This window comes from Physeter macrocephalus, chromosome 11, assembly GCF_002837175.3.
Source record: "Physeter macrocephalus isolate SW-GA chromosome 11, ASM283717v5, whole genome shotgun sequence".
Classification (NCBI taxonomy): Eukaryota; Metazoa; Chordata; class Mammalia; order Artiodactyla; family Physeteridae; genus Physeter; species Physeter macrocephalus.
The window spans coordinates 30,809,684-30,822,461 of record NC_041224.1 but is presented as its reverse complement, the minus strand read 5'-3'; the positions used below and the strand labels follow the sequence as shown (position 1 = coordinate 30,822,461).

Sequence of the window (12,778 nt, the reverse complement as noted above, 5' to 3'; positions counted from 1 at the left end):
CAGGCTCCGGACGCGCAGGCTCAGCGGCCATGGCTCACGGGCCCAGCGGCTCCGCGGCACGTGGGATCCTCCCATACCGGGGCGCGAACCCGGTTCCCCTGCATCGGCAGGCAGACGCGCAACCACTGTGCCACGAGGGAAGCCCCAGAAGAGCTTTGAAAAGAGATTTTGCTGAGCTGGGGTCTCCCTACACAGCAGAGGCTCAGCCCACCTGCCTGGGGCAAGCTCACTTCGATGTTTTGTTTTGTTTTTTTAAAGATTTTTTTTTTTTTTGATGTGGACCATTTTTAAAGTCTTTATTGAATTTGTTGCAATATTGCTTCTGATTTATGTTTTGGTTTTTTGGCCGTGAGGCATGTGGGATCTTAGCTTCCTGACCAGGGATCAAACCCACACGCCCTGCATCAGAAGGCGAAGTCTCAACAACTGGACCACCAGGGAAGTCCCTAGATGTGTATTCTGTACGCGGGCCTCTCACTGTTGTGGCCTCTCCCGCTGCGGAGCACAGGCTCCGGACGCACAGGCTCAGCGGCCATGGCTCACGGGCCCAGCCGCTCCGCGGCATGTGGGATCTTCCCAGACCGGGGCACGAACCCGTGTCCCCTGCATCGGCAGGCGGACGCGCAACCACTGCGCCACCAGGGAAGCCCTAGATGTGTATTCTTAACACGGACCAAGCAGACTCTCTGGGCTGGTGTGATCTCAGGAGAGGGTTTGTGTCCAGCAGAGCACAGTCCAGGGCCAATCACATGAACCCATTCCCCAGAGAGCCCTTCTTGGGCAGTGGCATCACCGCAGGGTCACAGCAGGGCTTCCTGTGCAGCATGTGGTTTGTCCTTGCCTGGCAGGGGAGCAGGTTGCCATGGTTACTGTAGACATGCAGCCGAACTTCCATGGGGCCATCCTGAGCACTGGCCCTGTCTACAGCTGCAGCTTGGCCGTCGGTCTTCCATTAGTTCCCCTGAAACTCGGCACTGAAACATGACTTACCTACTCGTAGGGAAAGAGCACAAGTGATGCGGCATCTTTTTGAGGTTAACATTTTGGAGCATCTCTGGGTAGAAGAAAGCTTGCAGGAGGTATGGGAGCAGCGGCAAAGTGTCTTCCATTGGTTTCTTTTATTTTCTGAGCCTGCGTTGTGGTGTCCATACCGTGGGCCAGGACAGCTGTCCTGCCTGCTTGAGACACAGTGGGTTACATCGATCAGAGAGGTTTTAGCAGCTCAGTCAGGGAGCAGGGCTAGAATTGGAACCTGCAAATGCAGCCTCTGTCCAGGGGCTTCAGACGATTGCTTCTTTACCCCTCTAACCTCTGTCTATCCCCTTACACACAAATACTTTTCGGAAAATCTTGTGAAAATCCTTGTGCTGTTGGGGAGGAAGACGAAAAGGCAGAGCTCCAGGGAGGAAGGTATGAGAGGTGGGAGGGTTAAAAAGTTCTGCAGAGAAGAAGAAACTGAGAGTCAGAGGGGAACTGAAGCAGAGGCGGGTGGTTATAGGACCATGAAAGCACTTGAGATGTGTTGTGAGTTTAAAAAAAGAGGGGGCAGGGATGAAGAAGAGTAAAACCCGAAGGTTTAGCCACCAGGTTTTGTGGTTTCCCTTCTCTCTTGGGGACCCCTGGGCGGAGGGGCAGCTGCAGGCACCTCTGGCCATCCCTCTGGCAGCTCTCTGAATCTCATGCAAGAAGCCAAAGGAAGAGAGCAATCAATTCTGCTTCGCCAGACAAAGGAGAGATGGTTTGTTTGGGTTTGAGATCCAGCTTGAATTTTTGGCTTCAGATATGTACTCTGCCATGTCTTTATGGGTTTTTTTTTTTTTTTTCCTCCCTAAGTGTCTACTGCCAGAGGAGATTTGCGCATACGATTAGTGGATATAGAAGTAATCCCCGATTTGATAAATCGGTCAGCCTCTGTCTCTGTTTCCATGGCATGAGTCCAACAAAAGTATTCCATGTATGTGCACAGCTGAGAGTGTGTGTGTGTGTGCGCACGTGCGCACGCCTGTCTCTGTGTGTGTCTGGATGCTCTCGAGAGCAATGGCGCGTGGGGACGTCAGATACGACCAGGGGAAAACCGGTGGCTTGGGGGAAGGGTGAACAGAATGAGTATTGTTTCCAGGCGCAAGCGAGGACACTTTCACTTTCTCATGTGTCACCTGCAGTTGCCGGAGTGACACATGGCCGACTGGTGCTTCTTTGCCCCACTCATGTGCTCACGCAGGGCAGGGAAATGGCCTCTGTTTTCTAGGAACCTGTTTGTTCCCGGCCGATGGCTGCTGGGGAATCCCAGCCAAGGGTTTCTGTGGCTCCCTAGTGTCTCCTGGCCTCCCAATGGCCTTTTTCCTCCTCCTCCTCGCTGTGCGTGGAGGTCACCGATGGTCTAGAAACATGAAAGGAGACACAGCCCCTGTGTGCGGTGCGTGCTGCCTCTGTGGCCCCAGCCTGCAGGTCCAGGAGCAGACCCTGGAACAGCATGGCTGGTGTTTGGACATGGGACCTCAGTTTGGCCCCCAGGCCCAGCATCATGGGGCTGTGTTGGGGTGTCCGGCTTAAGAGGAGGCATCTCCTCAAGCCTGTGCTGTCAGTGGCCTGGCGGCCCTCCCTGCCTCCCATCTGCTGGTCAGGGAGCGGGCAGGCGGCTGGTCTCTGGCTCCCATGGGCAGCTCCAGGCTCGAGAGCACTCTCGTCACCAGGATGCCGGAGAATCTCAGGGGCAAGACGCCAGCCAAGGAAACACCGCACCTGAAATGTCCAGAACAGTGCTCTTTGGGCTGCTTTCTTCAAACCCAGTGAAAACCTCTCTCCCTGCTGTTTTGTTGAGATTCTGAGGAACGTGAGACAGTGGTTCAGCAGCAAAGTCAGGAGGGGATTTTGCAAATCCCCTTTGACTTTCAGCAAAGTCGGGCAAGACCCTCTGGGTTTCTGGGGGCCCTGCCGGGGCCCATGTGACCTGGTGGAAGGGGAGGAGCAGGAAAGGGCAGGAGAGTCTCAGGGACAGATAAATTTGTGGGAGTCAGCCTTCGGGTCCCTGACCTACTCCCATTTGAAAAACTCTTACTTGTGAAAATTGCCTTTTAAAAATTACTTATTTTAGGAAGGCCATGCAGACTTCGTGCATGGCGGTGCGAAATTGACAATAGGCTTCTGTCTGTAATTTGGCCACCGCTGGGGCCCCGCCCCCCAGGGCTCCTACTTGCCGCCTCGATTTACATGTTATGTTGCAATCTGAAGCAACCTCTCCTACTGATAACCTCATCATCATTGGTGAGCCTTACACCCCCAGGGGTGCTTTCTGCTCTGGGGTTAGTAATTGGTTCCTGGCTGGGTTTTGGGCCCTCGGGTGTCAGGCTGGGAATTCGGGGTCCCTGCCGTGTGGACCTCAAAGCAAGAGGGAGCTGTGTGACCAAGGGTTCTGGCCACCAGGGGCCCAGTCCCGCTGGATTGTAAAACGTAGGGGCTTCAAGGTGGGAATGAAAGCCGTGTTTCCGTGGAATTCTTTCTTTCCTTTTTTTTTTTTTTTTTTTTTGCCACACCGTGAGGCTTGCAGGATCTTAGCTCCCCGACCAGGGATCGAACCCATGCCCCCTGCATTGGGAGCACGGAGTCTTAACTGCTGGACTGCCAGGGAAGTCCCCCGTGGAATTCTTTAAAGCCTGTTGTGGGCCCCGCTGGCTGCTTTATTCATGGCCCTTTCTGTGTTGCTCTCCCCAGCCTGTGGGCCGAAGCTCACCAACTCCCCAACAGTGATTGTCATGGTGGGCCTTCCAGCCCGGGGGAAGACGTACATCTCCAAGAAGCTGACCCGCTACCTCAACTGGATTGGCGTCCCCACGAAAGGTGAGCCTGCGCCCCCAGGCCGGGGCTGTCAGGCTGAGGGCACCCTCCTGCTTGCCATGACCGCCCCCTCCAAAAAAGAATGGCCTTTCCCTCTCCAGCTGCTGGGACTCTCTGTGCAGGGCCATCCCACAGGGTGCTGTCCCTGTAGTCGAGGGACACACTTTCTTTTCCGGCTGTGCCACCCTCCACCCTGTATGCACACCCTGCTGTGTATGGGAGGGGGAGGGTCTCTTTTCACTGGCTGCTGTCTGGTTCCCCTGCCCTGCATCCTCCCCAGCTCAGCCCTCACCTCCTCCAGGAAGCCTTCTCTGACCACCGCAGTCTGTGCGGATCTTTTCCTTTAAGTTCCCCAAGCCCTTAGTTGTGACACTCCTCCACTGACCGTCATAAAGTGCTCTGTACTATCGATTATATTTTTGCGAATCTTCGCCTGGTCTTCCCACCTGCACGGGGGGTGTTGAGCACGGGGACTAATTTTTCACATTTGCTGCCCAGCCCGCCCTGTGCCCAGCACAGTGCTTCCTACATTAAGCACTGGCTCAGCACCCACTGTCCACCCTGGGTGCGGGCTGCTGATCTGCAGAATGGCTGCTGTGGCCCTGGCCATGCGTATGAGCCCTCACTCCCCCCACCCCCAGTGCGTTGGCGGACATCATGGCCCCGATTTTCACTAGGCCTGTGGCTGCCACCTACTCTCAGGCTCAGGCTCCAGCCCCGGCCTGGAGAGGCCGGCCTGCAGGCTGGGCCATGGGAGGCAACCCCGGAGAAGCAGGGTCCTGGGTTTGGGGGAGCTGGGCAGCCTTCCAGGCCAAGCGATGCTGGCACAGGACGCGGAGCCCACTGTCTGGTTTCCGGGTCTTTTCGGGATCTTATTCAAGTCGTGTGCCGGCTTGCTTTTCTTTTCTGGAAAGAGTGATCCTGACCATGGGAGGCCCTTCTGGTGGTCAGCGTGGTCAGCTAAGGGGCCTTTCTTTTCCATCCAGTGTTCAATGTGGGCGAGTACCGCCGGGAGGCCGTGAAGCAGTACAGCTCCTACAACTTCTTCCGCCCTGACAACGAGGAGGCCATGAAAGTCCGCAAGTGAGGCCCGGGCTGCAGTGGGCAGAGGGGGACGGGCGCTCTGTACCACCAGGTTGGGTGAGAGAGAGGCAGCTGGCCCCCCTTCTTGTGTATCAGCATGAGCCTCTCGGCCTCTGAGCCTCACTGATCCTGCTGACCGACAACAACATCTCATTAGGAGTGAACTAAATCGTTTTCATGGAACATCATCTGTTTACGTTGGAAAAGGATTTTCTTTTCAGCTCAAAGTGACCAGGGAACTGAAGTGTGACAGCTGCACTTTAGAATCACTTGGGAGCTGGGCACAGCCCTGCCCAGATGGGTACAGTGGGCATTTGTGGGCAGGACCTGGGCATCCGTGTTTTGAAAGCTCCCAGGGGAATTTCAGTGTGCAGCCGCCATGGGGCCGCCGAGGCCCAAGTGCTGCAGCCATGTGTGCGGGGCTCCCATCGGGGGCCTCGGGCCTCCCATCAGGGGCCTCGGGCCTGACGGTCCCGCCTGCCTGAGCAATTTAGCAGTAGAATCACAGGTCACCCTGCTCGTTGGGGTGAATTTGGGGGGTGCCCGCGCGTCCTCCTGCGATGGCCCGGCTCTGACGCGCCCATGCTCTTTCTGTGTGTTGCAGGCAGTGTGCGCTGGCTGCCTTGAGAGATGTCAAAAGTTACCTGACGAAGGAAGGGGGCCAAATTGCAGTAAGCCTGGTGTATAAGCCCTGTCTCCGATCCCAGCGGGGTGGTGCCCTGGGGGGGAAGGAATGTAGACAGGGCTGTGTGGGGACACCTCCAGTGGGGACGGGGGTCTGGCCTGAGCTGTGAGGGAAGCAGGGGACAAGGGCAGCACGGGGACTCGGGAGGAAGGTGATCGTCGGGCGGACTTGGGGGCACAAGGCAGCTGGACCTGGGGCGGCTGCAGCCGAGGGAGCCAGTGTCCCTTCCTCGTGCTCCCTCCCCTGCGTATGGCTGTTGTTCCTTTGCTTTAAGTTCTGTTCCCATCCCTCCCTTTCCATCCTTGAGTGCAGGAGGCAGTGGGGGGCCTGGGAGGGTGAGGTCTCTCCTGGAGCCCCAGGAAGTGCCAGGCCGGACCTCTGGTGGTTTGGTAAACACTGTGCAACTCAAACTGGGCTCTCTTCACTGCCCTTCTTTCTCCCTGCCAGGTTTTCGATGCCACCAATACTACTAGAGAGAGGAGACACATGATCCTTCATTTTGCCAAAGAAAATGATTTCAAGGTGAGCCTGATTTCTTATCTCGCCTCGGAGCGCTCAGGGGCAAGGGAAGCCCCGCAGAGATCGGCTGGTTCCTGTGTCTGGAGCACCTGTGCTCCATGCTCGGGCCTTCCCCTCCCGATGCCTGGGTTTTGCTGCCTACAGATGGGGCCTGCCTGGTGGGGGCTCTTAGGGGTTACAGGGACTAGGGAGGGGGAGGGGGAGCATCCCTCTATTGGGGGCGGGTGCAGAGGACTCAGGACTGAGTGGCTGGTTCCTTTTTCTGTATTTGGGGATTTATGAGTGGGGTCCTTTCTGCTCCAATGTGGTAGTGACATCACAGTGATACCAAAGTTGGCCCTTTGTGTTTACCACATTTGTTGTTTCTTAGCGTTTCTGTCTTGCTTCATCCCAGGTGTTTTTCATTGAGTCTGTGTGTGATGATCCTACAGTTGTGGCCTCCAACATCATGGTAAGACCCTTTGTAGTGTGCTAATCTGAGAAAAGTGAGGGACTGGGTCGGCCCAGAGAAGCCACCCTGAGAAAGAGCTGGGTCTCCCAGCTGGTCGTTGATTTTGTCTGAAGAGGGATCGGGGGGTCAGAAGTACAGAGCGGTATTTAACTTAAAAGCACATTCTATGACTTGGACTGGCTTTATCAAGGTCCTTTCAGACGGTTGGTAGAAAGCTGTCTTTGTGGGTCATAAGAGAGAAATTGGGGGACCTCGAACAGTTTCTGTTGGTGGCAGGAGCTTGGCAGTTGGGGGGTGATGGGGCTGCTCAGGTCAAAGAGCAGCTCACCCCTCCAGACGGGAAAGGAGGTAGCAGGCCGGTCTCTTTTGCTGTAAAGGCCCCTGGTAGGTAAGAATGGTTGTGTATTGACAAAAGCACGTAGGACTCAGCAGACAGAAGGCAGGATTCCCAAATTTGGGAAGAATGTGGTGGTTAAACTATCTTCCTGCTCCTCTCCCTGTACCAAGGGGAAGTTGCCGGGGTAAATTGAGGGTAATTGGCAGTTTAATTTGATTAATTCTTAAATTTTATTTGATAGCAATAGCTCATAAACGGTAACGGTTACTATGAAGACTTCACCGCAGTTCCCTTTCTTGTATCGTAGATAATTTCTTCTCCAGCTTAAATACATCAGAGTAAGACGTTACCTGTAAAGAAAAGCTGGTCCGACACTTCTACAGGGAATGCTAGAGTTTGGCCACGTACAAGTGTGCATCCTTTAAAGGGATGCTGGGAGTTAGTTAGCTTTTGGTGTTGGGCCTTTTCTCCAAGGCAGTGGGAATATTTACATGCATTTCTCAGAAATGAGTTCATATTTCAGGAAGAGCTATTGAAATGGTAGAAAATCAGTCCAGATTGGTTTCAGTGGCCCCAAAGGAAGAGGCTCAGAGTAGGAGGAAACAGAAGTTGCCATGCTCTAAACAAAGGGTTTTGCTGTATTTCTTTGGTTTGGTTCTACCATTTCCACTTGGTAGGGAAGCAGAGTGCAGCTGCAGAATCGTTTTTCCCCAGTGAGCCGTCTACACTCGCTTTGGCCAGAAACTCTGTCTCATCCTCTGTGAATCCGTTGGATCTGTTTGCCCCGACCGTCTCCGTGTTCAGAGATCTCTTTCTCTGATGAAGCCTCAAAGCAACTTTGCAGTTTTTAGGCCTTTCTGTTGTGCTTTTTATGCAAAGGCTGTGCTGGAGAAAGGGGTTTGTGAACGGAGATTTTTTTTTAAATTGTGCTAAAATATACATAATAGAAAAGGTACCATTTTGACCGTTTTTAAGTGTTCAGCTCCGTGACACTCAGCGCATTCACATTGTTGGGAAGCCATCCCCACCATCCACCTCCAGAACTCTTTCATCTTCCCGGGCTGTAACCGTGCACCCATGAAACTCCCCGCTGAACTCGGATTTTGCAGCGTGCCTGCCTCTGTTTTATGGTTGTGGTCATTGTTGAGGACGAAAAGAGCACATGCATTAATAAATCTTGGGTTTCCCTGAAATCTGCCAGGTTGCTCAGGCCTATTGTTCAGTTATAGGGGATGGCAGGCCCGAGGGGCATTTCTCCTCCGTCTCTGTCCCATGAGAGCAAGCCTTGGGCAGGACTGGACACGCAGTGCAGGTGGAGAAGCATCCATTGGGGACCGGTGACAAGTGCGTGCTGCCCCCACCTGTGGGCAGTGGAGAAGGAATCCTGCCTGGCACGTGGGACCAGGGCATCGCCAGCACCTCGCGGTGCACTTTTGCTTACGGACAACCTCCGCTTGGTGGGGTGAACGCTGTAGGTGCTTATGGGGACCTCAGCTGAATTGAAGGCTGGGTTGCCTGGTGGTGACCTGGCTACTGGATTGATCCCGAATCGGGGCCCATTCAGAGGGGTTCATTAGAATCTGCGTGGATTTCCTGTGTTCGCCCTTCCGGGCTGAGAGGTTCTGTCTACCCTGGGTGCTCTCCCCGTGGAAGCATGGGGTTATGACTCAGCGTCCAGCCGTATCTCTTTTTTTTTTTCCTCTTAAAACGCTGGGTAGGGTCATCATCATTCCGAGCCCGTCTGTGCTTTTCCCCGTTTGCGAGCCCCAAATCCTGCTTCATTCTAAGCAGAAAGCCTTCCAGCGTGATTTATCAGCTGCCTCTTTGTGGTGTTATAGGAAGTGAAAATCTCCAGCCCGGATTACAAAGACTGCAACTCAGCAGAGGCTATGGACGATTTCATGAAGAGAATTAATTGCTATGAAGCCAGCTACCAGCCCCTCGACCCCGATAAATGTGACAGGTAATTCCTAAGAGGTGACCGTCTGAGCCACCTACTTTAGGGCTTTGAATATTATATTCTTGATGTTCCCACGAAGCGTTTGCTCCTGGATACTTTTATAAACTCTCTTTTTAAATATCTTTAAAAAAACTCTGATGACATATGTGGTGTTTTAGACATGTACAAGTGTGGAAAGTGAATATTTGAGCCCCATCTTGCTCCTGTCCTTTGATATTTCCCTTGCTTTCTTTTCCATCCTCTTGCTTTTCTTTCCCCGTGCTCTGGGAGGCCAGCCAGCCTCTCCAGCGCTCACTCCTCTGCGGGAATTACAGACTCAGACCCCCTGACTCTCAGAGAAGAGAGGTTCCGTCTGTGTCCCCAGGAGCTGACACTGCGGATCAGCTGGGGCGGAGTCTCGGCGGTGGGGCGGGGGCGGGGCTTTGCCCCGGCTGTGCCGCCCAGTGTTCTGATCCTCTGGTCGCCCTCCTGTGCAGGGACCTGTCCCTGATCAAGGTGATCGACGTGGGCCGGCGGTTCCTGGTGAACAGGGTCCAGGACCACATCCAGAGCCGCATCGTGTACTACCTGATGAACATCCACGTGCAGCCCCGCACCATCTACCTGTGCCGGCACGGGGAGAGCGAGCACAACCTGCAGGGCAAGATCGGAGGGGACTCGGGCCTGTCCAGCAGGGGCAGGAAGGTAGCAGGAGTGCGGGGATGGGGAAGGAGACCGAGGGGCGGGGCTGTGCGTCCCTGTGTGTCCTTGTGTGTGCATGTGTATGCATGTCTGTGTGTGTTCCTCTGGGGATGTATATGCACGTGTGTCTGTGTGTGTACCCCCACCCTGGGGAGGGTGGAGGGTCTCTTGAGCCTGTGGGGAGCGGGGTGTGTGTGCGCCCGAGGGGAGGGGGTGCGTGTGCAGTGGCTGCTCCCAGGCCCCCCTCACCGGCCGTGAGGACAGTGTGCCCGACCCCCATGTGCACGGGGACCGGCCCTGCACTGTTTCTCCGGGAGGGAGGGGCAGAGCCGGTGGTCCAGCGTGAGCCCCTCACCCCGTCCGCCGCCCCACCCCTCCCCCCAGTTCGCCAGTGCCCTGAGCAAGTTTGTGGAGGAGCAGAACCTGAAGGACCTCAAGGTGTGGACCAGCCAGCTGAAGAGCACCATCCAGACGGCGGAGGCCCTGCGGCTCCCCTACGAGCAGTGGAAGGCGCTCAACGAGATTGATGCCGTGAGTCCGGGGCCGGGAGCTGCTGGGAGCCCTGGGAGCTTCCCAGCTGCGGGGCTGCGCTGGCCAGGCCAGGGCGGCCGGGGCGGGTATTCCCTCCAGTGACCCCTGGGTGTTCCCGCCAGGGCGTCTGTGAAGAGATGACCTACGAGGAGATCAAAGACACCTACCCCGAGGAGTACGCGCTGCGCGAGCAGGACAAGTACTACTACCGCTACCCCACCGGGGAGGTGCGTGCCGCCCCCTCCCTCTGCGTCCCTGGCTCGGGCCTGTGTGCGCTGGGCAAGTGATGGGCAGGTGGCCGGGCTGCTTGCTGTGGGCAAGGAGCTGAGCTGGTCCTTCTGAGGCTACTGTTTCTGGCCAGGCTGGGGAGGGGGGCTGCTAGGGACCCGGAGGGACCCGTTACTGGTGACTCCGGGGAGGAAGGGCCCCTGCGTCCACCCCGCTACCCTGTGCCGACGCTCGTCCTGGCCCGTCTGCCTTTGAATCGAGTCTTCCCGAGTTGGACCTTGTAAACAGCTCCGAGAGAAGCACAGTTGTGTTTCCCACAAGCAGCAGGGACAGATGTGCTTCTCTAATGACGTACATGACAATTCAGGAAAGAAAAACAGTCCTGGATGGTGATTCACTGGACACAAGGGCCCCCTTGACTGTGGGCGACATGGCAGACACGTCAGCAAGTCACTGGTACTGACTCCATCGATGCTGGTGGAGGGACCCTTAGGCCGTGTAGCCCCCTCGGGCTGAGCGAGCAGCTGCCTGCAGCACTGAATGGAGAGTCCAGCTGTAGGCGGTGCTCTGGGGTCTCCGCAGGCTCGGCCCGGTGACACCCAGCGGGGGTGCTTCCCGTCCGCTCAGCGTGTCAGTTCCCTGGAGCCCAGGACGCTGTCCCTGGTCCCTCCCAGGCCCTTGTTCCCTGGGACCTGCTTAGTGAGAGAGGGGACTGGGGGTGGGGGGAACCTCGGTGGTCTTAAAGGTACAGGCCTACCCCTTCTTTTTCGATTTTCTTTTATTGAGACAAAATTCACATCATATAAAAGTCACCATTTTAACCAAAGTGTACAGGTCAGTGATTTTTCTTCTATTTCACAATATTGAGCAGCTATCACCACTAATTCTAGAACATTCCATTGCTCCATAAAGAAACCACAGCCTTTTAGCGGTCAGTCCCAGTTCCTCCTCCCCTGCCCCCGACAACTGTGAGTCTACGTTCTGTCTCTGGAGTTCCCTGTTCTGGACATTTCACGTCAGTGGAATCGTACACCCCGTGGTCTTTCACTCTCTATAACGTGTTCAGGGCTGTTCTGCGCTGTAGTGTGTGTCAGGGCCCCATTCCCTCACTTTCTCGGTGGAGGGTGAGGGTCAGGAAGGAGCAGTGAGAGGGAGAGGGCAGTTGGGGTGGGTCCCCCAGTGCCCGGGAGGGATGCAGCACACTGACGGTGCGGGGGAGGAAGTTGATGGAGGATCCATCGTGTGGTCTCTGGTTTATAAGTGGGAGAGGTGTGGCCACGGATGCCGGGCTTCCGCTCCAGCTCGGTGCCCTGTCCCTCTGTCTTGCAGTCCTACCAGGACCTGGTCCAGCGCCTGGAGCCGGTGATCATGGAACTGGAGCGGCAGGAGAATGTGCTGGTCATCTGCCACCAGGCCGTCCTGCGCTGCCTCCTGGCCTACTTCCTGGACAAGAGCGCAGGTGCCTGGTCCTCCGATGCATCCTCTCCCGGGAGGTCAGGGGGGTGGGGAGCCAGTCACAGCCCCCCACAAAGGAGAGAGGGAAAGGAAACTGGCCTTAGAGCTGGGGTAGCCTGCTGCCAGGGGTGAGGAAAGGCTGCGTCCCCTCCCCCTCCCTCCGCCTAGCGCTTCCTTGCAGCCCCTGGAAGACATTCGAGAAGTTTGATTCTGGGTGGGCTTAACGGCTTCGAGAACCACCCTCCTGGAAGCCCTGCGTCCCCACGTCTCAGGGGCTGTGGGTCGGGTGGGGAAGAGGCAGCCCACCTCTAAGGAGTTAACAGCCCAGAAAACTCTGACGTTACTCTTAACACTTAAATGTGGATCCTGACACCTAAATCGTTTGGGAAATTGACTCTTTTACTCCAGCTCATTGTGTGAGGGTTTGGGTTTGCTTCGGTTCTGTTCTTTGTAGGGCCGCCTGCCTCGAGCAGCAGGCCGGCCGGCCGGGTTGCAGGGTGGGGGACACCCTGCCCAGCGAGGCCTCTGCAGGTGGTCCCCACGTGGCAGAAGCTCTCACTGGGGCCTGGGAATGTCCCCCCTCAAGTCTCCAGTCTCACCGTGGGCCCTTCTCTCCTTCTCAGAGGAGATGCCCTACCTGAAATGCCCCCTTCATGCCGTCTTGAAGCTGACGCCTGTCGCTTACGGTGAGTGTGGTGACGCAGCCCCTCCGAGCCCGGTCTCCCTGATGCGGTGGCGGTGAGGCTGTGAGCGCGGGGCCCCTCTAACCGGTAGCCGACCTCTTCCCTGCCCTCGCCCAGGCTGCCGAGTAGAATCCATCTACCTGAACGTGGAGTCCGTGAGCACGCATCGGGAGAGGTCAGAGGTGAGTGCGAGCTTGCTGCCCCCCCGCCACCCCCCCCCCACACTCCTGCCCTGTCCTCCTTCTGGGAAGGATGCCGCCAAGCGGCGGCACCAGTGGGCGCCAGCACTTGGGATGCCCCCCCGCCCCCCCCCCCCCCCCGCGGCCGGCCT

At 56.4% G+C, this 12,778-nt stretch overlaps 1 protein-coding gene across 6 annotated transcripts in view; it reads left to right on the top strand.

Annotated features, from left to right (window-relative positions):
* Positions 1-12,778, top strand: part of PFKFB3 (6-phosphofructo-2-kinase/fructose-2,6-biphosphatase 3) — an 86,911-nt gene that overhangs the window by 64,237 nt on the left and 9,896 nt on the right. For 5 of the 6 annotated variants that reach the window (XM_028496437.2, XM_028496438.2, XM_007119886.4 and 2 more), the window contains exons 2-13: positions 3,712-3,837; positions 4,821-4,917; positions 5,522-5,588; positions 6,050-6,124; positions 6,516-6,572; positions 8,748-8,872; positions 9,346-9,553; positions 9,935-10,081; positions 10,204-10,308; positions 11,639-11,768; positions 12,388-12,450; positions 12,565-12,629. In XM_028496437.2, coding sequence (XP_028352238.1) covers positions 3,712-3,837; positions 4,821-4,917; positions 5,522-5,588; positions 6,050-6,124; positions 6,516-6,572; positions 8,748-8,872; positions 9,346-9,553; positions 9,935-10,081; positions 10,204-10,308; positions 11,639-11,768; positions 12,388-12,450; positions 12,565-12,629 — 1,265 coding nt within the window. The remainder of the gene's footprint in view (positions 1-3,711; positions 3,838-4,820; positions 4,918-5,521; positions 5,589-6,049; positions 6,125-6,515; positions 6,573-8,747; positions 8,873-9,345; positions 9,554-9,934; positions 10,082-10,203; positions 10,309-11,638; positions 11,769-12,387; positions 12,451-12,564; positions 12,630-12,778) is intronic. The other variant, XM_055087841.1, reaches the window with a different exon arrangement.